This window comes from Pithys albifrons, chromosome 13, assembly GCF_047495875.1.
Source record: "Pithys albifrons albifrons isolate INPA30051 chromosome 13, PitAlb_v1, whole genome shotgun sequence".
NCBI lineage: Eukaryota > Metazoa > Chordata > Aves > Passeriformes > Thamnophilidae > Pithys > Pithys albifrons.
Window position 1 is genome coordinate 19236208 of NC_092470.1, and position 24832 is coordinate 19261039.

At 49.0% G+C, this 24832-nt stretch overlaps 1 protein-coding gene across 2 annotated transcripts in view; it reads right to left on the reverse strand.

The window, feature by feature from the left end:
* Nucleotides 1-354: 354 nt before the first annotated feature.
* IGDCC4 (immunoglobulin superfamily DCC subclass member 4) overlaps nt 355-24832 on the reverse strand; it is an 89746-nt gene continuing 65268 nt past the window's right edge. The window contains exons 10-20 of one of the 2 annotated variants that reach the window (XM_071568624.1): nt 23862-24032; nt 23080-23313; nt 18307-18414; nt 16866-17049; nt 16061-16188; nt 15727-15897; nt 15012-15149; nt 14404-14509; nt 13270-13504; nt 6306-6470; nt 355-4743 (exon numbers count right to left, since the gene is read on the reverse strand). In XM_071568624.1, the coding sequence (XP_071424725.1) occupies nt 4222-4743; nt 6306-6470; nt 13270-13504; nt 14404-14509; nt 15012-15149; nt 15727-15897; nt 16061-16188; nt 16866-17049; nt 18307-18414; nt 23080-23313; nt 23862-24032 (2162 nt within the window). In that variant the 3' untranslated portion in view covers nt 355-4221. Of the gene's footprint in view, nt 4744-6305; nt 6471-13269; nt 13505-14403; nt 14510-15011; nt 15150-15711; nt 15898-16060; nt 16189-16865; nt 17050-18306; nt 18415-23079; nt 23314-23861; nt 24033-24832 lie in introns of both variants that reach the window. The other variant, XM_071568623.1, reaches the window with a different exon arrangement.

The window sequence follows — 24832 nt, forward strand, 5'->3', positions numbered from 1 at the left end:
CTGGGTGCCTCTGCTTATCTTCCCATTAAAAAATTCCTCAGCAAGATGAAGCATGAAACTGGACAAATATTTTTTCTTTTTCTTACAGGAATCAGTTTAAAACTGAGAAACGAGCAAGGATCCAGAAATGCCTAATGAACCAAAACTCTGCCCCTGTCTGAAATTCCAGAAGAATCCCTAAGAAACCAGGCATGCACTATCATCCCACATTCCCAACCTTCACAATGATGAGCTCAGGCACTGAACTGGCAGGAGTGTGAATCCTGCATCCTGCTCCCACCACTGCTCCCCCAGTGAGGTACAGCCTTGCACAGCTGTTAACACACTGAACCGTGAGACCCATTCCACTCCTTTTTAAAAACATTTTATTAATAACCCATTAGTTAAGGAATATAAGGACAATGTCTTCTTACACTTTAACACTAAAGAGTATTTGTGGAGTAAGAACAGTCTCTGAAGAAAGAAAGTTATAATAAAGTACAGCATGGAACCAAACACAGACACAAGCTTCAAACAAGATCAAGTTCTGGTTACACATCCTTATGCACTGTGCAGAAAATTAAGTGAAATTTAACTCGAAAATACAAGCAAGGGAATATAATAAAAGAAGTAGATGGTAGATTTCTGCTGGACGAAACACCTCTTTTCTAACAGAAGTATTGATTAGAAAAGACACAATGATCCCTTCAAAACATCTATTACTAATGAGATCAAAAACATGTACAGTGTTCTAGTAAAATGGTTGTTTTCTTACACAGTGTATTTCATGGGCTGATCTCAGCATTGTTAGCTAGTAATGTAAAAAAATTCTCAAACCCTAAATTATAAGTTATCTCATTTGAACTATTTAAACCAGAACTTTGCTGTCTGTTAAGTAAGAAATCAAATCAACAAAAAGCTGTTAGAGGTTTTTACCTGTCGTGTTTTTCATGTAACAAGGAATGAAAAGAAATAAAAGGAGAATTGTGACTCTCACAGCAGCACGGGGAATATACAGTTGTGTAGCCAAACAGTAACATTAATACTACAAAATTATGCCAGTGAGACAAACCTGACATTTTAACAACGTAAAACAATATACACCTGCAAAAAAGTTGAACAGCAATAATCCTTAGTGTTACTGAAAGGAAGAAAAAGCAGAAAGGGGCCTGGTGTGCAGGAACAAATCTTAAGCATGATCAGTAATTAAAGGTATCAACAGTTGTGGACCTGTGAGAAATCTCCAAGAAAGCTACTTATTTCATGATAAAAAAATATATGCACTGGTTGTTTCAGCTTTACACATCAAATGTGTATTATGTGTCTTCATTGACTCATTTCTAGCTGAGGCTGAAAGGTCCACATGTTCAGGGCACGAGGGACCTGGGGCACAGCTGAGCTGGACAAGGACAGCCAGCACTCTGTGTGGACAAGTGTTCATTCAGGGCTGCTGTCAGTGGTGATCTCCTGGCTCTGAGGGGACTGCCTGCATTTCTGCAGCTGAGGCCTGCTGTGTGTGCCCACCACCACCACAGTTCATGGACATCCAAGTGCTGCCAGTCTCACATCCTGGTACAATGTGGTGAGGTGTAACGAGACCAGAACAAGCCTCAGCGTGAGGAGACAAAGTATTTTTGGGATGTGTAAACAAAATTGTTTGTGCTGTCCTGCATCTCCCCCAGAGCTCCTGGGGCACATAACCACTGTGGTGGTTTGGTGGTTGGCCCACAGTGCTCCAGGGGATGGTGCCACTGAGGCCCACCTGCAGAATGTCCCCCCACCCTCTGCAGTGAGTGCCCAACACTGCCCAGCTCGAGGGTCTGCACCTCTGCGACTGCATCTGCTCCCACAGACCTGTGAACTGCCCTTATTGCCTGCAATAACCCTCCTCTGCCTTACCTGTAACCTGCTAAGTCCTGAGTTTCACAGTCTTGTGGCAGTGGGTTCTGGAGGTTATTTATGCACCTCCTCTGCCCAGTTACGTTTCCTTGCCTTTCTGGATCCTGGGGCTGGCAGCATGCACACACCAGCTCCTGCCTTGCCTGATCTCTGGCACTGATTTGCAGGCTCTGTCCCACAGCACTCCAGAGTTATGGCTCTGCAGAGCATGGAACAGCATTTCTGAGACTCCTCAAGACACCCAGCAGCAGCTGAAGCAGCAGAGCAAGCAGAGTGACTGGAAACACAGCCAGTTACCAGAACAATGTGTCATGTTGGGAGTAGAGGCTGCAAGGTGGGGAGAGGTGGGGAGAAGCTCCAATATCCTTCCCAGCAGGGCACATGAAGGCTTGGAGGTTCTCCTCTGATTGCAAGGGCATGGGCTGGTCCACACACAGGGCACACTGTGACATCCTTCTTCACAACACACACAGGGACAGGGTGCTGAAGGAGGAAGGTTCTCCTTGCTGCAAGCAGTGGTACCTCTGTCCAGATTTCACCACAAAAAACATCATCTGAAGTCGTCCACAGGATCTCAGGCTGGCCCACATATACCTTTGGGGGCATTTCAGTAGGAAAAGAGGGAGATGGGCATATTTTCCTTCATTTTTTAAACAAAAAAAAAGGCCAGATCTCTGAATCCTCCAGGAAGGCAAAGCAGTTACCAAACACCCGTGAACAGAATTACTGATCCTTGTTACCTCTGCAGAGCTGGTCCAATCTGTGGTGTTTGCAGTCAAACCCTGCAAGCCTGGAGCAGGGCTGAAGAAAAGGCAGAGAAGAGTCCACCCCCAGCAGGGCCAGGCTGAGAACCATGTCAGCAGTAGGAAACAGCATCAGCAGGAAGAGTCAATGGATGATTTTCAAACCAGACTGAGTGGTATGAGACCAAAGATTTGATTTTCATTTTAAAGCTCTGGTGGTGTTCTGCTCTTCAGAAACATCCACCCAAAAGCACTTTGGCCAGGACTCTCAGAAGTGACTGTAAAACTTCACTTGTTCATCCAAAGCCTTCAGCAGGTCTCTGCTTACAGAAGGTCAAGTGCTGCTCTCTGGAAATCAAAACCATCTGAGATGTCTCCTCTTGGGCACGCAAAAAGAAAGAAATAGATGTCCCCAAGATCACAAGTTATTTTTGCAACTGCTGGCTCTTCTTTCTCTTCATTAGCATAACCTTTTCAGTGAAAGATGGATTGACATCCTGCCAACTGGAGCAGTCTCCTTTGGCAGCTCCTGCAAACACAGTCCTACAGAGAGACACAACCCAACTCTCAGGCTTTAGAGAAGGTGTTAAAGAAACAAAGCAAGAGAGACATCAGATCCGCAGCACTCTGCATTAAAAGAGTCAACAACCAGTGCAAACATATTCTTTAGAAAAAGGCAGTATAAGAATAAGTTAAAACCTATCACGGACTATAACAAAAGAGTAGGTCTACTGTTTTTTTTTTCTCCAACAGACATGAGGTAGTTGTGTTGTTAGGGAGGAGAAAATAAAGAAAGAGAGAAGTAGTAAAAATGCTACTCTATACCACACACTATTCCACTTTATAAAATTAAATAATATAAAGATGTTCCAAGGAAATAAAAATACATGTTGTACATTAAAAGGACAGATGTGTACCTAAAATATTAGGTACAAGAACCTACATAAAACAAAGCCCAGGCTGGTGAAACTACCCAGACGCTGCAGAAGGTTCTATATAGTACAAGTTGTTAGAGGCACTCGTAGAGTGTGTAATAAAAGGCCACTACCTCAGCCTGCTAGTGGTGGTTACAGAGAGCCTGGCAATCCTTCTACCCACGGGAGGGCAGGAAGGGCTGGGGCTGCAGCTCACTGTGTTGGTTTCATCACTTCCACCCCCTCCTGGGACTCCTGTGACGGGATCGGGATCCATCCTGGTGGCTCTGACAAGGTGCTCCCCGTAAGAGGCAGTGGAGGGGGATCACTCAGCGTACTCTGCCACTTCCCAGCATTACACCATGTCTTGCCAGTCGCCTTGAGGGCTCCAGGGAAGTCCCAGCCCCAGTCTGGCACAGAAGGGCTCTGCTCCATCATGGTTCTGCGTCACACGTCGTCAGATGGCTCCATCCTGCTCCCACCAACACCCAGCTCCTCCTCAGCTGCAGCGGGAGGAAGGTGGGTCCTGCCCAGGGTCGGTGCTGGTTCCCTGCACAGCTGAGGGTCCCAGCCCACCCTGGGGAGGTGCTGTGCCTGCTCAGGGCTCTGTGAGCCGAGGGCCAGCAGCACCTCACAGCGACAGCCCCCGTGGTGCTCCAGCTCTCTGTGATCAGCACCAGCCCAGCTCACTCCCTGTGGCTGTGGACACGTGCCATGTTCTCAGATGCTGAGGATGGGCTGGTCAAACCAGAGTTACTCCAGAGCGGGGCCTCCTCCGAGGCTGTGGAGAGCAACTGGCCCTTGACTGGCTGCACTTCCCCCTCACCTTCCGGGATGGAATCTGAGTCTCCGCTCCCCACAGAATCCAGGCTCTCCCCATGCCGGTGGAAGCCATTGGTGAGCCCACGGATGCAAACGGCCTCTGCTGTGTCAGTCTTTGTGTCAGCCTGGGCCTGAGCCCCCGAGTCCCCTGTGCAGTCCACCAACACTTGGGCAGTGTCCTGCTGGGGGCTGGGAGAGCCGGCAAGAGCCAGCTCTGCCGAGGGGAGCTCTTCAGGCTCCTGCTCCTCCACTTCTGTCTCTTCACTCCCCAGGGTGTGCAGTTGGGAGTCGTAGTCTCTGTCAGAGGCTGAAAAATCAGAATGGACAATGACCTCTGCTTCCACTTGGTGGAGGCTGGCTGGTGGGTTGCTTTTCTTTGCTTCATTCTGTTATCAGGCAGGAGGAAAATAAAAAATAAAAAAGGTAAAGTAAGTGAAATTCTGATAATTGAGGCTGTGACCCAACCAAACACTGGAATGTATTTCTTTTTAATCCCACAGAGTGCAATGGGGTGTACACATGCCTCTATTAAACATTACCTTGATATGTTTCTCAGAGCTGAAGTCTTAAGAAGCATCTCAAATCACCTCAGGATCACTATTCCTACTTTATGTTTGAGAAAGCAAGTCCCAAGGGAGCAAAGTGATTTGCCCACAGCTTCTTGGCAGGCTGGAGCAACCATTCCTCCAAGCCTGTGTCAAAGACCACAGTTGTCAAAATCACCAGCCTGTTTCCATATTAAGGGCTAGATTTCTAAAGGCTGAGTGGGCAGCACTCTAGAAAATGGGCTTCTGAGAGAGGTAACCAGGCTGCCTTCAATTTCTGCTTTAATTTTGGCTACATATCACAGAGTGTGTGTTCCTTAGAGCCTGGTCACAGCCTGCAAAAGTCTATTCAGGAAGAAAACAGTAAGTTCTGCTCTGCAGTGTTTAAGCAGAGCTCAAGCTACAGATCCCACAAATCTGGCTGACAAGCAGGTCATTCCACGAGATTATCACTCAATAATTTAACAGACAAATTATTGTGGAAGCTCCCAAAGAGCTCTCCAGGCAATCAACGCTCAGATTCTGGGCTGAGTGTGATGTAGCAGCAAGGAGACAATTCAGAGTGTGGAAGTGATACCCACGTGCAATTTGCTCTTTCTGTTGAAGCCAACTTTGAGCATCATTTACATATTTTAACACTTTTCTACTTTTGTTGACAAACTCTGCTGGGTAAGCTGTGCTGTAAACGGTGCCCTGTAACTGGGCTGTAAAACATTGTCTTAACTCTATCCACGACGTTAATTACATCCTGTGTATAACTGATTTTCACACCACTGTCTAGGAAGGAAACATAGGTGGGTTACTTAGAAATATTTGCAGGGGGTGGAGGATGAACTTTTTAAAACAACAACCAAAGAAACCTTCTGGTACAGGGTCAGCCTGAGCAGGTGCCAGCTTGCTTTGCTGAGACTGGCACAGACATCCCAATCCTTGTACAAACTGTCCCAAACACAGGAGTGCATTTTTATCTCAATGAAAAAATATCAGAAATAGGATTTCCTCCAAGTCTGTGCACCCACATAAAGAACACAAGTGCAGTGGAAATTGCTCTGCCCTATCTGGAGAAGGGAGTTTAAATCAACTCTTGATCTTTGACTCCTTTTACAGCCAAAAATGCAATCCCCCATCAGGCTGTAGATCTTAATGACTGTGCTGAGCACTGCAGCTCCTAACTCATTCAGCGGGCTGATTGCTGCCTGGCCACAGCAAACACTCCAAGCAGACTGCTGGTGCCTGGATCCAGGTCCTGAGAGACCAGGAATGCCACAGCCCTGAGCTGCTGACCCCACCCGACCACCACCGGCAGAACAAGCCCACAAAAAGGGGCTGCAAAAAGGAGAAAGGGAGATGGGGAACATGAATGGAAAAACCACATCAGAATACATAATAATTCAAACACCCACCATCACAGCATCATAAACCAGAGCTTGTAACAGAAGCTTCTGCCCTGCACTGGAAGGGAGCTTCAGGGACCCGTTCACAGCAGGCAGGGGCTCTTTGGTGATGGTGTCCCCGTATCTGGCAATGCTGTTTGTCCAGGGCTGGTTGGCTGGTTTATTCCATGAAGACTGAAGGAGAAAAGTGGGAGGAGAAAAGATCCAATTATCACAGACACAGATTTTTATCCTCTTACAACTGAAGAGAAGAGTAGCTTGAAAAAGGAAAGTGTAAGTTGGTAAAATACTGTAAATATGGGGGACACTTCTGATGGCATCAAAATGAAAATGCTCTGCAATGGACTTGCACAGTCACTGCCTTAGAACTGCCTTTATTGCTGTCACCTGGGCTGATGCAGAGAACAGGGAGGAAAGATGCCAGATGGTTCACAACTGGTTGCATAGGGGGCTTTCCACTGATTCTTAAACTGTGAGGCCAACAGGTACATCATTATTAGAGGCCCAGTGAAAACTCTCTGCAAGGCTGCAAACAGTCCAGAGCAGAAGGAGCCCACTGAGAAATACAGCAGAGCTGGGAAGGGACAGGGAAATCCGGAGCTGAACAATCACAGTATTGCTTTGGCCCCAGGGATGCTTCAAAGCCCAGAGAAGGACCCTCACCCGTGGGCATTGGCCCATGTACTCCAGTAAGAGCTGGAGACAGTGGGACACTGCTCCCTCTGCAGCACAGAGTTCCTGCTCCAGACCAGGGCTGGGGTAAACACTCTGCCATTACCCATCAGCACAGAGGCACAAAACTGAGGGCCTTATTTCGCTTAATTTTTTTTTTTTTGCAATAGACCACCAAGCAATTCTTAGCTCAGCTTTAAGTCCCCTGGGCAAGCAGTGTTACCTTGTTTGTAGATCTAATTAAATTATATGGGCTGAACGCAATTTGTTCTGGGTTCTCTCAGCTTCCCCTTGCAATAAACTGTTGAATGCACACCTCTGTGTATGGGAAATGTGTGTCTTTAAGAGCTGAAGTTATTTAACAGCTCAGACTATTAGTTCACAGGCAGAACAGTATTTTCTTTCCAGGTTTTGATTTTATTGGGCTGCCCTGGGTGTACCTGAGCTCTGCCTTGCTACTACTCACGTACACACACACACACACACACACTCAGATTTTAGGACTGCACAGGCCTGATATCTCTGGGGTTGTTCCACAGCTGTTACACATTGCCTGGAGAGGAGAGAGGTTGATGCAGGTATGAGGAGGAGAAGATCCTGACCTGACAGCAGTGAGTGTGCACATGCACACAGAATACTGGTGGTGTGAGCACAAATGGCTGTGCAGGGTGAGGGTGTACAGCACGTCTGCTCAAACCCACTGACCACCTCCTGTCAGCAGGAGCAGCCCAGGTTCCTGCTCTGCACATGTGGCTGCTCCTCAGGCCAAACCTATTCCCTCAACCACCAGCATAGCGCGAGTCCAGCCGAGACAGCAAGGAGATTTCTGACATCAGCCTGACCTTGTGTGAGTCATTTGACCTCCTTGTGCCTTGGTCCATCTGGCTGGAAATTAGGTAGAAATACATGACCAGATGTTGTATGTGAGCCAGGCATTCCTAAGTCAGCTATTTAGCAAGAAACAAATGCTCCCTCGTGCTGTTGGGGCTGGCAGAAGGACACTGAGGTGCTCTGTGTGCACTAGGGCAGCTGGGGCCACCCCGAGCCCTCTGTCCACCTCACCCAGGCACACAAGGGGCTCAACACCTGGGGGGAGGCAGAGCAGCGTTACATCCCAGCATCACTCTCAAGGCACAGGAGCTTTGCTGCTGCCTCAGGATCTGATTTTTAGCAAACAAGGCCTCCCTGATGTGCCAGCACCCTGCAGAACAGTGGTGTCCGAGCCCAGCGCTGTGGCCATCAAACATTTGCTAATTTAGATGTGGATGCTGCAGCAGTGCCTTTGCCCTCTCTCTCTCTGCAATCCTCAACAGTATATTCTGAGCCAAAAGCATTCCCTAATTGCTCTCTTTCTAAGTGGACAATCATTAAACTACCCTTTAATAGTGAGAAATCAACCAAGCGATCACAGAGAGCTCACAATAAGGAATATCTCCACATGCGAGTGCTCAAGGAGCGTGTTCAATTTGCTTCTGCTGCCATCTGAAAGGCTTTCTGCAGCTCCATCCCTGACTGATGGCTTCTGTGCCTCTTCCAAGGAACATACGTTACTGAGCAAATACTGCCTGGAACTCTCCGCGCTGAACCCACACAAATCTGCACACATGCACCAAATGTGTGTCCTGTTAGAGATGCTTCCATGCATATTTGCCATCACAGAGATCTGAGCATCATCCCAGACACACACACAGAGCAAACTCGAAAACCTTCTTGCAGGCATCTTGTGAATACCAAAAAACGTGGAAAGAAACAGGCAGCTCTGCTGCAATCCCCCATGGACCATCTGTTAGCGGAAATGTCAATCTGCCATGTTTACATAGGTTTTGATGACTCTGGGAACAGCCTGTTCAGCTCTGGCTGAAATTGGCTGCAACGAAGAACAAACTTGTTTTGTACCAGTTTGCAACTTTCAACAAACAGAAAAAACCATCAGCCACACAACATGGCCTGTGTCCCACATGTTGTTCGAGCTCATTATGTTTGAGAGGGGAAAATAAGGCAAAAAGCAAATCCCTTTTGGGGCTCAGTCTCTAAGGTTGGGCAGTGGCAATTAACTGTAGGTCTGTTTTCATCACAGACCTGAAGAAATCTTGTGTGTCTGAAAGCTTCACTGCTTTTTTAAGTAATATTTTTCGGTGTAATAAGTAACATTTTTTTGTGTAATGAATGATACTATTTCTTTAATTGAGGGGGGCTGGTGAGTGGCTGATAGAAGGAAATGTTCTCTTGGTTTTTACAACAGAGTAACAAAGTCAAGGAGCAAAGAGTGTCAGTCTAACACTAACTTAAAGAGGGAAAAATCCCTTTGTCAGTTCACTGCAAACACAAGAATTAAAACTAATAAAAACATCTTCCAATAAAAGGCATTTCCATTACAGCTAAATCCTTATCAAAGCAAACAAGCCTTTTCATTTTAGCCTTTTTATAGAAACTCTGCTAAAAACGTGCCTAGATCGTGTTACCTTCTCAGTGACAAGTCATGATTTCATGCAAATATATGAGCTGAGAATGAACACGTAGGGAAAGTTCAACTTGAAACCTTCCCTGGTTTATGAGGATGGTTATTTAAAGTGGCTTGGAGTCCTGTGCAAAGCAGGGCTGGGGACATTTCAAATGTGCCCAGCTTCCAAGGGTGTCACAGCAGAGGGGAAGGATTCATTGCTGAGCAGCTGTGGGGGTGGGAACACTCCATGTCACGCGAACATCCCAACATCCCTGCCCACAGCTGGGATGCAGCACAGCACAGACCTCTTCCCCAGCAGATAAAGGGGAGGCTCTGCTTGCTGTCACCAGGATCACAGCTCTCCTCTGAGGCTTCTCAGAAAACACTGGCACTTCTTTTCCACTCACAAAAATTTCAACACGAAGATGACAAACAACCCGGGTAGCTCCAAGTCCCCTGATGTGTTACAGTTTCTGCTCTCCGAGTCACGGGGATGCTTCATGGGAAACACAGTCCTGTGGAAAGGAGGCCCACAGGGAAGGAGCAGGGCAGCAGGCAAGGAAGGTTCCAGCTCACAACAAGCACAACAGCAAACCCTTCCAAGCCAAAATGCTTGGGTTTGGCTTCATTCAATAAAAAGCTGAAGTCTCCCATGGAAAGCAGATGCTTTTTAACATTCTCCCCCACCCTCTAAATTGCTTGGCCCACAAGCAGCAGTGACAGAGATGTCTGGAGCAGAGCCATTTTATCATCCTCAGCCCATCTGTCAGGGGAGGCAGAGCTGCATCCCCACAGCCCATGCCACACGATGTCAGTTCTAACGGGACACTGAGGCATCAGCGTGGGGGTCACTTGCAAGGGGATCAGAGTAAGAAAGGAAAGTCACTTGTCAGTGTATTTACAAATCCTTGTGCATGACCACTGGAAAACACAGAAATGAAAGAAAATGGGCCACTAAATGGCTGTGTTCTCCTGTCTGGTGGAGCTGCAGCATCCAGAGGGGCCCCTTGCTGTCCTGCAGGCAGGAATGGGGGGCCAGGAGGCTCCTCTGGGACTGTCCCACTCCCCACTTGCACCATCTGCATCCCCAGCATTATGTGTAACAGCTCAAGAGGAATCACGGCCCTAAATTTGTGATCTTGACTTGAAAACAATCAAGAGGACACCTCAAAACCCTTTCCTGCAGTTCCTTGCAGGAGTCAGTTCCAATCTCAGTTTTTAAAGACTTCCTGCCCTCGCCCTCACACCTGCAAAGCGACATTCACTCACTTCTGACTCCTTATGGAATGGAGACAGTCCCTTCCTTATCTCTGTACACCTCCCAGAGCCCCCAGTCTCCACTGGAACCCTGGGCTGCCACAAGAATAAAAACGAGAAGGAATAATCCATGGAATGCCAAGTGAAAACCAGGCTGTGAACAGCCTGCAGGCACAGAGCAGCAATGACTGCCAGTGGCAAGTGCCATCCAGACAACACAAGGCAAGCTTTGGGAGCATAACCTGAGGACAGAGAGACAAGCAGGCAACTGGAGGTCCCAGCTACATGAACCTGCCCAGCAGTGGCAGCAGAGTCTGTCCCAGCCAACATCCTGAGCTCTGCACTGACATGATACAGTTATTTAGAGGGATCCTTGAGACATTTCTCATCCCCTCTCTCTTTTTTGACTGGGACTGCAAGTCACAGTATCCAATGCAGAACACCCTGGGGAGCCTCCCCTTGCCAGGCTGGACCAAGAATTTCCTTCCACAAGGATTTTCTCTTTCCTGTGGCTCCATCACATTCCTTGCCATGGGTTTTCACAGCCCCAGCCACACACAGCATGAGAGAAGAAAGAGAAGGCAACGAAGGCAGCTGGTCACTGCAGGGTGCAAAGCTCCCACAACAGGCTGTTCCAGGCAGTGTCCCTGGGGGCTTCCAGCTTCAGTGGCTGCTGGAGGGAGCTCTTTGCAGCACACAAGGCAACCTGAGGAACCCACACCCACTCCTGGGCCTTGACTAGTGGCACTCTGTGTATGAGCAGGGAGATGCACAGGCTCACAGCCAATCCTGGCTTGATTTGCATCTGCTGTGGGTGCCAGGCAGGTGTGCACTGCCCTGGCCAAGAGCATGAGACCTGCCCAATTCCTCGACCACCCAGCCAGGGAACATCATATCCCCATCCACACATGGGGCCGCTTGACAACTGCAGCATGAATGTGTTTCTGACTCTCCTCTCCCTTGATTATACATGTCAGAGTATAGGGAGGATGCAAGCGTGCTCAGGTGGCACTTCCAGCAGGAACGGGGCCGTGGAGGGAGCAGGGTCTCCTGCGTGGGAGCACATCTCCCTCCAGTGCCCACTCCCAGCAACAACAGCCTGTTGCTCTGGGCCACCACTCGGTCTCCTCCACCTGCCAGGTCACCCTCCCAGTCGGCACTGGTGACAACGCTGCTCTCTGGGTGGCTGCCTGCAGCTGCTGCCCAGTGACCCCTGCTTGCCTATCCACATCCATCACCAAAAAAAATCCTCAGTGGATTTAACTCTCAGTAGCCTTTTCCCATCCAATTAGGAAGGCAGAGACCCTACAGCCTTGTCCCCTAAGCTCTGGTCTCTAACCATAACTCCCCTGCTGGTCACTGCCAGCCTCTGAGGGCACTCAGGCTGAGCCCTGAGCAGCCAGGCCTTGGCACTGCCTTCCCCAGCCCCTGCTCTGCACACATTCACACCTTGGTGTAACCCTCTGCAGACAGGATTACTGCTTTGGAAGAGATCTGGACATGCTGCCCCCAGAAAGGCCTCACAAAGAATGGAACTTCTCCCCACCCTGACCTGTTCTCAAGGGTAAATCCCCATCCCTCAAAACATTTGTTCCTTATTTAACAGAAAGAGCTGTAGGAAATTCCTCACACTCTTCGGCTTGGGTCCAGACAGGCAGCTCATTCCACCCAAATCCCTGGATGTGGCTTGGCTGCAAACAAACAGCCTCTCCTTCAGCTCAGGCACATGGCACAAGGGGACGGCCACAGGCACGGCTGCAGTTCCTGGGACACTAAAGGCAGCAGGAGGCTGTGAGGCTACAGCAGATCATACCTGCACTGCCTCCAGCCAGCACAGTGCCCGTGGTCAGCCAGACACCTGAACTCACCTCCCTGCAGTGACACACGAGGAACGATGATGCAAACCTGAAATCCCACGTGCTCACAATGCATTTGTTTTACTGAACCTCCTAATTACTTTACATACTCTCCCAGGGCTACAAAGAGAGACATAAACAGATTAACTAAATTAGGCCAATTAAAGGTTCCCTAATGGAATGAAATGTTTCAGGCAAGCTTGAAAGAGGAAATGGGCAGGGAGGAATGAAAGACAATGCAACATCAGGCAAACCAAGCAGGGCCGTAAAAAACTACCTCACAAAATAAGGTTCACAAAAAACCCAGAGTTTCATCTCTTGGTTATCTCTGAGGATATTCCACTATTTATGAGCAGAGCTCCTTCTACTCCAAGCAAAAGGCTGAGTGTCTGTTCTAGACACCACATCTCCTAACACCATCCACATGCCACAGCAACAGGGAAAGTGCAGCTTTTGCAGCACCAAGTTTGGCAGCACCTTCTCAGGATGAGGGATCACTGTCCCAGGAGACAGAAGGCAGTGGTAGATGATATGTGGATCCCAAGTTAGATCTGAGAGCCAAGACTGAGGCAGTCAGTTTTACAGAGAGGGAAATGCATGGCTGCCCAGCACCAGCCTGCAGCCAGGACTGTTGGAACTCTGCAGAGCCAGGATAGGATCCCACCCTGGCTTCCCAGCAGCCACACACCAAACAAAGGCAGTTGCCAAGGGTGGGAGCCCACTCACCATGTGCATGTGTCCTTACCTTCCTCTTCCCATGGGCAATGTCCTCGGGGAGGCTCGTGTGGATGAGGCTGTGCACTTCTGTCAGCTCTGTGATGTCCCCCAGGGGCACAGGCATGTCCTCCGGGAGCGGGGACATGAGGGACTCGAGCTCGTGTGAGTCCAGGGTGGCACTGGGAGCTGCCATCCCCTGCCTGCTCCGGTGGTAGTAGGTGTGGTTGCCAGCAGCCTGGGGATCCAGGCCTGGCAGGGCCTCCCTGGGGGAAAACAAGCAAGAGTTGACATTTCAGCTGGTCCCTGTGGAAGTGACCAGGCACAAGCCCTGCCCTGCCCTCCCGAGGAAGGGGATCCTCTATCCACATCCCACTGTAACAGCTTTCGCTGCAGTGGCACCTCCACCACCTTCACTAACCCCAAAGCTCAGACAAATCCCAGTGAGGGATGCAAAGTTCTCCCTGCAGATCCCAAGGCCATCAGACACCACCAGGCCCAGCACTGGAGCAGGCCACTCACTAGCCCTGGCCCATGGGGAGCTGTGTCACTCCTGTCATCTCTGCTTTACAAGTGAGAGATGCAACAGGACAGGAAAGTGGCCACATTAGGAAAAGACTTCACAATCTGCTTTGTCCTGAGATCTGCTGTGAGCTCAAAGCTCTTCTCAGCAACTGAGCCCTTTTCTGCTCATGGTCTTTCCAAATGCTTGTGGCTCGATTCAGACCCCTGGGATAGCAGGGGGCTTTGGGCTGCATCCAATCCTCCTTAAACCAGCCTGTCACTCACTGGGAAGTCTTTCATTATTTTCCCAGCTGGCGGTTAACAAACCATTTCCAAACATCCTTAGAGCTGTCCAACCTCAGAAGCAAAATACTGCCCAGACTAACAGACACAGGTAGTAATCTGGTTCTTCCATTTTCTTGCAACTTTTTTAAAAAAAAACCCTTCTAGCCTAAGAATACAAATCAAAAAGAAACTACTGAGAAAATAAATCAGTGAAAAGATTATACTAAATATGCTCCTTATCCAGCCAGCAGTCCCAAGATTCAAGCTGTGCATTAACAGTGTCCTACACCACACCCAGGCAGCCCCAGACAGGGGATGCAGCTCACAGTGTCTTGGTCTGCTCCTTCACCTGCTGCCCAGGGGAGGGGACACCCACCTGTGCTTGCTGTTTCGGAAGCTGGCACACATGCAGAAGAGGATGCAGAGCAGCCCCAGGCAGACTCCCACGATGATCCCCGTGACAGAGTGGATATCCAGAACATCTAGGGCGGAAGGAAGGATGGATACACTATTTCAGCTGCTAGCAGGAAGAAGGCACAAAGTGTCCCCTGTTCAGAGAAGCACCAGCTGTACTAAACCCAAAGGTGATGCCTTTAAAAGTCCCTTCCAACCCAAATTATTCCACAGTTCTGTGATTCTACACAGACAAAGGAGGAAGATCCCTTGGCAGTGACAATTTAGAGCAGCTTACAGCAAACTGGCATCTACACACATTATTTAATCTCACACTACAGAAAGGTTGCACGGGCCCTTCCAGAGAACTGGGAAGGGGAAGAGAGAGGCAGTTTGGTTGTGGGATGGGTTCTGGAGCTGCACATCCGAGGGCTGTGCTGTATCCTCTGCTCTGGCCCACACAGACTTGTGTCTCACATACTACATGGTGACATCAGGCAATGGCTTGGCAATCAGAATCTCACTGCTGACAACCATGGTCTTCAGCAACACAGCTCTCCTCCTGCCCTGGGACATGGGGGGAATTCATACCAGACAACTTCTCACGAAGGGTGTGCACATCCTTAACGTTGGAATAGGGGCCAGATCCCACAACTGTCTTTGCTCCCATCTTGAAGAAGTATCTTGTATCACTTTCCAGGCCATGCACTTCAGTGCTGAAGATATTTCCTGACCAAAAGCAAGTCAAAAGAAATTTAAAATGTGCAGTTTCAAGAGCATTCAGAGGCTGCAGCAAAGCAGCAACAGAATTCTGCTGGACCTCCAGAAGTGAGGGATTTTGTGACATGAGCTCCAAGAGGATTTCATACACCTCTTCAGTATCAATGAACTTGCTGCTTACAGAGCTGATGGTACAGACTGCACATGGTGCTGCTGGCACACATTTCTCTAGCAATTACTGGCTGCCAGCCTGTATGTGTGGGATGTTTCCTGGATGATAATGGCTGTTTCAGCCCTAGACATGTATGATTTCATGTCTCTCAGCAGTTGTGCCCTTGCACTCTCTGCTGTGACCAGGAGCAAGGCCCAGCATATGCTCCAGGAAAGTTGGCACCAGGAGCTCTTGGATATCTGTCTGTACTCAGAGTGAGGCAGAAATCAGGGCAGCAGGATTGAGCAATGAGGGCTGCAGAGGCAGGGAAGGAGGACTGGTAAGGTATTACAGGGCAGCAGGACTGAGCAAGGAGGGCTGCAGAGGCAGGGAGGGAGGACTGGTGGGGTATTGCAGTACCTGGAGGAGGCTCACCTTCTCGCGTCAGCAAGGTCCACATGTCATCAGGCTGCGTGTTGTTGGCATTGTACAGGATGAGATACTCCACAATGATGCCATTGGGCTCCACAGGTGGGCACCAGTGCACCTGCACAGCGTAGGGGTTGAGCGGGTGCAGCCGCAGGTCAGACGGAGGGGTGGAGGGACCTGGCAGAGACACACAAAGACCCACCTCAAGCAGCAGAACTCTCAGCATGTGCTCAGGGACATCAGGGCTTGGAGGTGACCTGAGCTCACATCTCCCAGGGTGCATTAGGAGGGAGCAGACAGAGACACAGGAGCACCAGGAGTCAGTGCCGTGGGTACTCACGGTCGGGCAGGGTGAAGCGCTCCACGACGCTGCCGAAGGGCCCGTCGATGCCAACACCGTTGGACTGCACGGCAAACTCATACCTGGTGTAGGGCTTCAGCCCACTGATGAGAATGTCTTCATCCGAGCTGGGGAGAGAGCACACAGCACAGGGCCATGAGCACCTGATGGTTCTCCCATGTCACCTTGACACCTGACCAGGAATGCTCTAAGAGATTATCCTTACACTCACAGTATTTGATTTTCCACCTAAAGCTTCATCTCTTGCAGCCATGGGAGTGCAAGAGCACTCAGCTCTCGGGTACAGAGCAAAGCAGCTCCCACTCTCCAGGACCATTTCTGATGTACTTGTAGGGAAAAGCTTGAAAACAGCCTGATTAAAGGCTGAAAATCTGTATAGGAATCCAGATGTAAAATACATCCCCAAATTATTGTAACTGCTTGAACTCGAGCAATTTATAGACCAAACTTGTGAAGAGCATCTCACAAACCATGAATGCTTTGAGACTGGCCATAATTGCACCTAGCCATGTTGTTAACAGGGACACAAATGTGTAAGGTGTAAACAGAGCAAAAAAGATGCAGTGACCAGTAAATGATTCCCTGGTATTCAAGTCATAGATAAGCCCCACTAGCACATCTCAGCAGTTGTGAGCATTATCTGTGACCACGGCAGATGTTCCCAGCACGTGAAACACCCCAAACTTTGCTAAGTATGTGAAATTCCCTGCAGGTTCCTCCTGCCCTGTGTTTCATCCTCAACATGAGCAACACCAGCAGATGAACCCTTGGCCTCCCTCCTTACCTGGTGTAGTATGTCACAAGGGAGGCGTTTTTCAGGCCCCAGGGGCTGAAGCGCACGGTGTAGTTGACAATTTTGACTGTTGTGAAGTCAGGTTTCTTCCACCTGAGCCATATGGAAGTTGAGCTGTTGGACTCTGCATAGACTTGGACTGGAGGCAGTGGAGGACCCTTCTGCACAGGGGGATCTACAGTGCAAGACAAAAAGAAAGGAGATGTGGAGATGTACGGGACAGTAATTTCCTCACCTGTGGGAAGATCCCAGGAGGGTTCCATGCAACACGGTGGTGGAATGCTGCTAGGGAGCATAGCAGGGCAGCTTCCAAGCTACCCACCTGGCAGGGCCACAGCAGGGTGGGGAGGAGCCCAGACTGGTCACCAGGATCCCACACCCAGCTGGCAGAGCTGAGAATGGAGCCCAGGTCTTTAGAGCTTTTAGTTTCTTTATAACACTGCAAAAAGCCTGTGAAGCTGCTGATTCACATTCTCAGATCTTTGTAATGTGAGAGATAAAGCCCAGGTTATCTGGCATTTCCAGCCCATCCCTGAGTGTTATGACCTGGCCCTGAAGGTGAGGGTAACTGACGTGTTGTGAGAGATCCCTTGGGGTGAATTAGACTGAAATGACACTGAATGACCAGAGTGTTTATATATATGTAGGGTTTATTTTAGAACAATTAGGCTGCAATGGAAAGGTGGCATGTAGCCATTTTGATTATTATCTGTAGTAATACAGCAATATAAAAGTATGAGGATATCACTTTAAAAAGTACCTAAGGAAAAGAAAGAAAGAGAATGAAAGGGTAAGCGTAGATAGCACAGAGGAAAGATATGACCACCTGTGGATCCCAATACCCCTCCAGAGGTGGTGGGGGGATGTTTTCCAGTGGTCTAAGGAGGACACTGGCATGATAAAAAGCATTATCCCACCTCACAGGATCTGCTTCCCTTATCTGGCTCAAAACACAGCCTGTTGCTAAACAAAGGTGTGTTTGTTGTGGTCATCCTCTCGTGGTGGGTGTTCTCCTTCTCTGCACCTGGGCTGGTCAGAGGTGTCCCCACCACACATCCCAAAATTCTGCTCCTCCCCTTCTGATGGAAGTGGTGCAAACCTGGCCACAGCAAAGCACCTGCAGCTGCTGCAAATGGCCCACTGCTTTGAGTCATTCACCTTTAACATTTCAGTCTCTCACACAGCCCCTAATGGGGCCACAGAGAACATCCACATGCAGTGTAAGAACAACCCTGAGGAGAAGGGGGACATTTGTCCTCCTTTCTCTCCTTCCCAATTCCTCCAATGCATTTTGCCATGATTGTCAAAGGAAGCTCCCTCACATTGGGACCCTCCCCATTTTGATATTGTCCTTCTTGGAGTTCATCTTCTGTAACTTCACCCCTGCTGTGAAGCCAAGCAGAAGAGAAAGACAACAACAGGCATCGCTCACCTACAGCTGTTGCTGGAGCCTTTTCTGTCTTGCCCTTCCAAACGGCCGCGTACCCGTCCTCGTGCCTGTTGAATGCCACCAGCTTCACCTCGTACAGCTTCCCAGGAGCTGCAAAAATCAACCAGGGTTTGTCTGGGTTATTTGTGTTGCCAACTCCCCCCAGTTAGACATGTTTTCTTTGATCAGACCAGCTTTTCTCACCGTCCAAGAAAGTAGTTTGAACATAATGAAGATGTTTTTATTACCTAATACCTAAATAAATATCATCTAATACCTAAATTACAGCAGGGAGTCCCCCTTCCACTTACAGGCTTCCCACCTACAAACACTGTCTCACAGCTGGTTCACTCATCAGCACAGTTGCTATCTGATTCTGCCCTCACTTTTTACAGAAATTATCAGCAGGAAATGGACTTGCCCCAGCCCCCAGGGGTTAACCAATGTCCTGGTCTGTAGCACACCATCTCAAGATCTCCTGGTCTTTCTGTCTTGCAAACTAAACAAACCTGCACAGTGACTCTTCTCTCCCCCATGGAAGTGACTGCACTGCATTGCTTATTCTTGATGAGTGAGGACGGTCTCTCCTCTCCAAAATGCACCTCCCATTCCCAAAGTCCTTTCTGATTTACTCACTGCTGTGAGCATCTTCCTTCCAGCAAGTCCTCACATGCCCTGTTAACTCACTGGCAGCTTTTGTTGTATAGTGACTATTTTGACTCCACTTAGAAAAGCAACAGTGCACAGAAAACCCACACCAGAAACCTGAGGGTCCTCATCACACACTCTTCCCATCAGAAAGCCTTGAACTGTGGGGAATCTCACACTTGGACCCAAACTGAGCCACAGGAAAGGGCCCTCTGTGTCCCAGCAGTGCTGGCCTGGTGCAAAATTCCCTTCTCTTTCCTCCAGCCTTTCATTAGCTGAAATACTCCTCTGCTGTAACATCTGTGGGGTTTTTTAATGGAGATGTTTAATCAAGGAAACAACTTGGGAGATATAAAGTTCTCAAAGAAGACAGTCCCTGCAGCAGCCAGCCCTTCAGGAGCCCAGCCAGAGCAGTCCACACTGCCTGTGGTTGCCTTGGCTGCAGCACATTGATGAAGTTTGTTAATTTGGGACATGCCTCTTCATTGCCTGCCCTCATAGATCACTGCTGTCTTTGCCAGACAACGCAGGCAGAATAAAACCTTTCTTATTGATGCCAATTTTATTATTACTGCCCTGATTACGCTCCCAGAGGCTGATGGTACCAATTACCAAAGGCTTTCTCTGCTCCACAACACACGTTCGCGCTCAGAATATAAAAACAGTTCAGCCACATTTTTCTTCCCTAAAGAATCCCAAAAGCAAACAGAGTTTTGTCTGCCTCCAAGACAGCCTGATCTGCATTTCCACACTCTCCAGCCATAGAAAAACGTTTCAAACCCAAACAAGGGGGATGAGACCAAAGGGCACTCAACTTCCAAAGGGCTGGAACAAAGAACCTCCCAGTCTGTCTCTCTCCAGCACACACACTCTGCTCCTCCTGCCCAGCCTCTGGCTGGGCTTTGCTGGGACACGAGCTCGTTGGGGATGATGTGACCCAAACGGATGAGGAAGAGCTCCCAGCTGTGATGCAGCTGTGGGCAGCTCCCGCTGGAGAATGAAGTGAAGGAAAGGACAAGTCCTCTGTCTCCATCCCTGGGCAGCTCAACACAGCAGCCACTCACACACAAAGCCAGGGGAGCTCAGATACAAGAGCAAACACCTCACATCCTGAAAATAGGGGTATTTTGGATTTCTCAGTCAGAGGCTTGGCTTCAATTTTTATACACAGGCCCAGATGTTCAAGCTCTTAGAACAGGCAGACATAAAGCTCTATCAAGCTGTCAAGAAGCTGGTAGGCAGCATGAAAACAGATGTATTTCACTGCATTCCATCATACATTAAATATAAGCAGAATAATCTAGTCCAGATCATTTCAAATCACTAATCTGAATGACTGCATAATATATCCAATATGCTAAATATGTTGCTTCACTCAGCATTTCAAGGTGTTCCTACTGGCCAGGTGCCACAGGCCACACTGTCCCTGAAGTGGGAAAACACCCTAACTTCCAGAAGTTATCCCCAGAGGAATGCAATCTTCCTTCATGGGAATGTGGAAGGCAGGATCAGATCCTTACCATTTATTTTTTTAATAAATTATGGCCCTGGTAGTTGTACATCAGTACAGAGAGTAAGTACTAGAATACAGATGGAAATCAGTAAGAATTCCTCAGGGAAACACCCTCCTGGTGATTCAGGACAACTTCCTTTTGATTTTGTGGGCTCATGAAATTGCTGGATTTCTTATGTGCCTTTGAACAGCTGCCCACTCCTCTCCAGGGCTTCAGCACACACCTCTCAGACAAGATATAAGGTGTGACATCAGCAATGCCACTCTAAGGAGACACAGTTTGCTCCAGAGATTAGCACGAGATGGGAAAGACTCTTCTCTTATTTCAGATAGCTCAAGTGGAGAGAGCTGAGTGGTTACCAAAGGCAAAATCAAGATGCCAGATGTTGGGGGTAGGGCAGAAGGTAAGTCCGTAGGACAGAGAAGAACTAGGGGACAAAGCTGGCACCATTTCAGCCTAAAGCACAGCCCAATGTTACAGAAAACGTGGAGGGAAACAGGGGCAAGGCTCTTTGCTGGTCTAGCAGTTGTGCTATCACTGTGAATGAACAGTAATTGTGCTCCAGAAGCTCTGGCCAAAGCTGGTTCTGCACCCCCATCCACCTCTGCCTGAGGTGTGCCTCGAAGGGAGCTCCACCCCACAAAGTGCTTCCTTTCCTGCCCTGCTGTGCTCCTGGGAAAAAACCCAGGGACAATCAGGAGCTATGCAGGAGCAAGTCACAGCAGTCTTGTCCTTCAGGCCACTCTTCAAACCAAGACAAGGGGCAGAGTGGTGCCTTCAGTCAAGGGACATGCAGTGACTGTGCTGGACCTCGTCTGCACTGACATGGTATCACATCTGAGCTACAGCCTGGTATTCCCAGCGCCCAGCCTGGGACTTCCTGACACCATTTCAAACATTGGATCAGGCTTCCTAGGGAGGTGGTCAATGTCCCAAGCCTGTCAGTGTTTAAAAGGCATTTGGGCAGTGCCCATAAGAATCTTCTTTAACTCTTGGTCAGCCCTGAAGCAGTCAAGCAGTTGGACATGATAATCGTTGTAGGTACTCCCAAGAGACAACATTGGGTATTTTCTTTGTTTTTATAGAGGGATCTCAGGAGAGGTTTCCAGTGCTGTGATTTCCCATCAGCCCATGTGCAGCAGCACAGATTACATTAGGGCTGCCAACCCTTCCTGAGACTGCTGCCTGCTCTGCCTACAAGATGCAGACCCAAGTACCTGCACAGGGTAGCTCTGCACCACAAAACTAAACCCTCCTATACCCCAGCCACTCCTCCTCCTTGTTTCATGTCCAGACCCCCTGCCTTCCTCAGCACAGCCAGATTCCTGACCCTTCCTTTATTGGACACGTGCAAGAGCACATCCCTCAACAGCACCAGGGGAGACACGAACATCCACGGCTGGAGAAACCCGAGACTCCATTCCTGACACAGCCACAGCCAATGCACAGCCCCAGCTCATAAGGAAACCATTAGGGCTTGACAGATGCCCAAATTTAAGGAAGTAATTACAGAAGAACAAGCAGCCTTCTCAGCATCATCATGCCAGAGCATTTGGAACCAATTCAGCCCACTCTGAGCCCCTCTGCTGACTGACTTGCCAGTGGTTGGAGCAGCACGTGATGATGTTCACATGTGGTTTCCTCAGTGCAATAATTAGATCAAAATTCTACAGAGAAACTCATCACTGTTCACACTCTCAGTGGTAAAATGGCTGTAACAGAGCTGGGAACCCACCTAGTGATGGCACAACCAGGTGCTGCAGCCTGACCTTACACCTGGCACAATAAATGTGCTACAAGCGTAGGATGAACCAGCACAAACACACACGTGCCCTGCAGTCTGAGCTCACTGGGCAGAACAGGGAGGAAGCATGAGGTGGGGATGGAAGAACTCTAGGAAGCAGAACCCTCTTTTCCATCTGCCACAACTCTCCTCTCTCTCTCTCTCTCTCTGTCTCTCCACTCTGTATCAATGGGCAAATCAATTAATTAATACAATCAGATGTTAGGAATTTAACTCCTTATGGGAAACACAGAGCGCAGGGAGCCAGGCAGGCAGATCTGACTGTGGTGCAGATGTTCTCCAGCCATGGACACTCACTCTTCCAGCCCTTTTCCCTTATGGAGGAGGTGCAGGAGAATACTGGCCCAAAATCAGCATGCTGTGATTATCCCATCTCTGCATTGTCAAACACAGAGAATTCAAACAGCATGCAATTATGGAGCTCCTTAGAAACACACAGGGAGGAAAGATCAGTGTCCTGCATGGAGATTTCTTGGCACTCTTTATAGGGACACCATAAAAACACTAATTGATTAAAAACCACTTATTAGCATATACTAAGTATATTGGTAACCCTTGGTTAAAAATACAATCTCTGCTACACTGGCACCAGAAATGTCTGTGGCTTAAACTCTGCTCAGTGTAAGCCCCAAGAGCCCAACTCCAGAAAGGATTTTGAGTGCTCTTAAAAAAGCTCACACAGCCCTGACCCTGTATATCTCCAGCCAAGCAAACAACTGGGCCTCTTGGGAGCATCGTGGGATGCTACAAAGTGCAGGAGACAGGCCCTGGGTTTCCACACCAACCGTCAGGAAGATGTACCCAGCTAACCTAGTCGAGTCAGCTCGTACTGCTTCACTTTCTTCTTTAGTTTTATGGGTCCTACGTCCCAGCTCTCATCCTCAGCACCATCCAAAGGGCTCTCATTGCTGGACTCCTCTGGGCCCACTTCTCGGTAGTAGAGTTTGTATCCAGATATCTGGGCGTGGTTGGCTGGGGGCTGCCACGTTATCAGCAGAGACTCCATCTTCGCTCGGACTTTTAACTCCGTTGGGGCAAACGGAACTGAAAAAAGAACAAGAGAAAAACGTTCAGCCACTTGTCTCCATTCCCCTGCTCTACTGAATCTTTCCCCTCCTCAGCAGTGAAGGAGGGATGCGAGGAATGGCTGCTCTGAGTGAGATGTCTCCACTGCCTGATACTGGAGAGTGGGACAGTTACACTCTCAGCTGGGTGATAGGGGAAACAACAACGTCACAAAGCCACAATGGGGGTTTCTCAATGTATTCTGAGATATCTCCATCTTTGACCACTGCTGGAGTCCAGTGTGGGCTCAGCTCTGTCTGGCAGAATTGTCTATTCACTCCCAAATGTCATAACATTGGGGTTGTTTCTTTCTTTCTATTTTAAGAATTTTCCCACCTGCACATGGAGGGAAGAAAACCCCAAACAAACAGGGAGATGTTCAGGGGCTGCTGAGCAGCAAGACAAAGGTGAGCACTTTGGTGTAACCAAACCCAATGGTTGTAGTTCCCAAAGCAAAGCAAGAATCTCTGAAAACACCTCAGGTTCCCCACAGCCTGCCCCAAATCCCAGGCATAGCCAGTCCCTACCGTGTGTCTGGTTGTCCCTGTCCGGGGTGCGGTGCTGGGTCCACTCGGAGGGGGCTCCGTAGCCCACACTGGTGCTGGCCGCGATCCGCACCTTGTACACTTTGTTGGGATGGAGCGAGTACAGCGTGATCTGGGTCTCGTTTCCGCCCACCTCCATGGAGGTGACCTGATCTGCTGGAACGAGGGGACACCACTGAAAACAGGGATTTTCCAGCCAAAGGGAAGTACAGCTGAGCAGCCACGAGTCTCGTTACCCCACGTGGCCTGCACGCCCTGGACTGCCTCGGCTTTGCCCACTGCAATCTCTTGCCACCAAGAAAAACAAGAAGTGAAGGCTGGGCAGAGCTGATATCCTGACTAACAACTCCCTTCATCACATTCCAAACTGCAGGTTGCCTTCAGCACCACGGAGCCTGCCCAGAGGGAGCTGTCAGAAACCCTGTTGTTGACATGACAGCAGGACATGAGCAGAGCTGATGGGAGCTGATGGCATGTTCCAGTGCTTCTCACTGCTGTATTTAAAACCTCACCTTAATTTGAACCAGAACTGTCCAGCAGCCCTGCCTTCTGCAAAATTCACACCTTCACCCAAGCCAGACAGAGATTTTATCGCTCCCTCTTCAGCCCACCCAAGTTCAGAAGGAGGGTAACAGGAAATTTAGGCTGAGAATGGCCTGGGATTTTCACTGTAACAACTAACTGGTCTTGCTGAAGATTCATGTTGCCTGTTTGGAGATTGCAAGGTCTTGATTTCAGCTTCCCCTGCTGCTAACTCAGCCTGGAGCGCTGTCTCTGCTATGTAACAGCGTGTTGCTGAGTGTGATCCCTGGATTGCAAGTGTTTCCAAGGTTTTACGATGCCACAGAGCCATGTGCAGGCTCAAGGCAAAGAACAAGAGCCAGGAGTCACAGCACAGACTACTAATCCAGTTCAAATAGAGGGGAACATGTCCAGCACCTCATCACACTCCC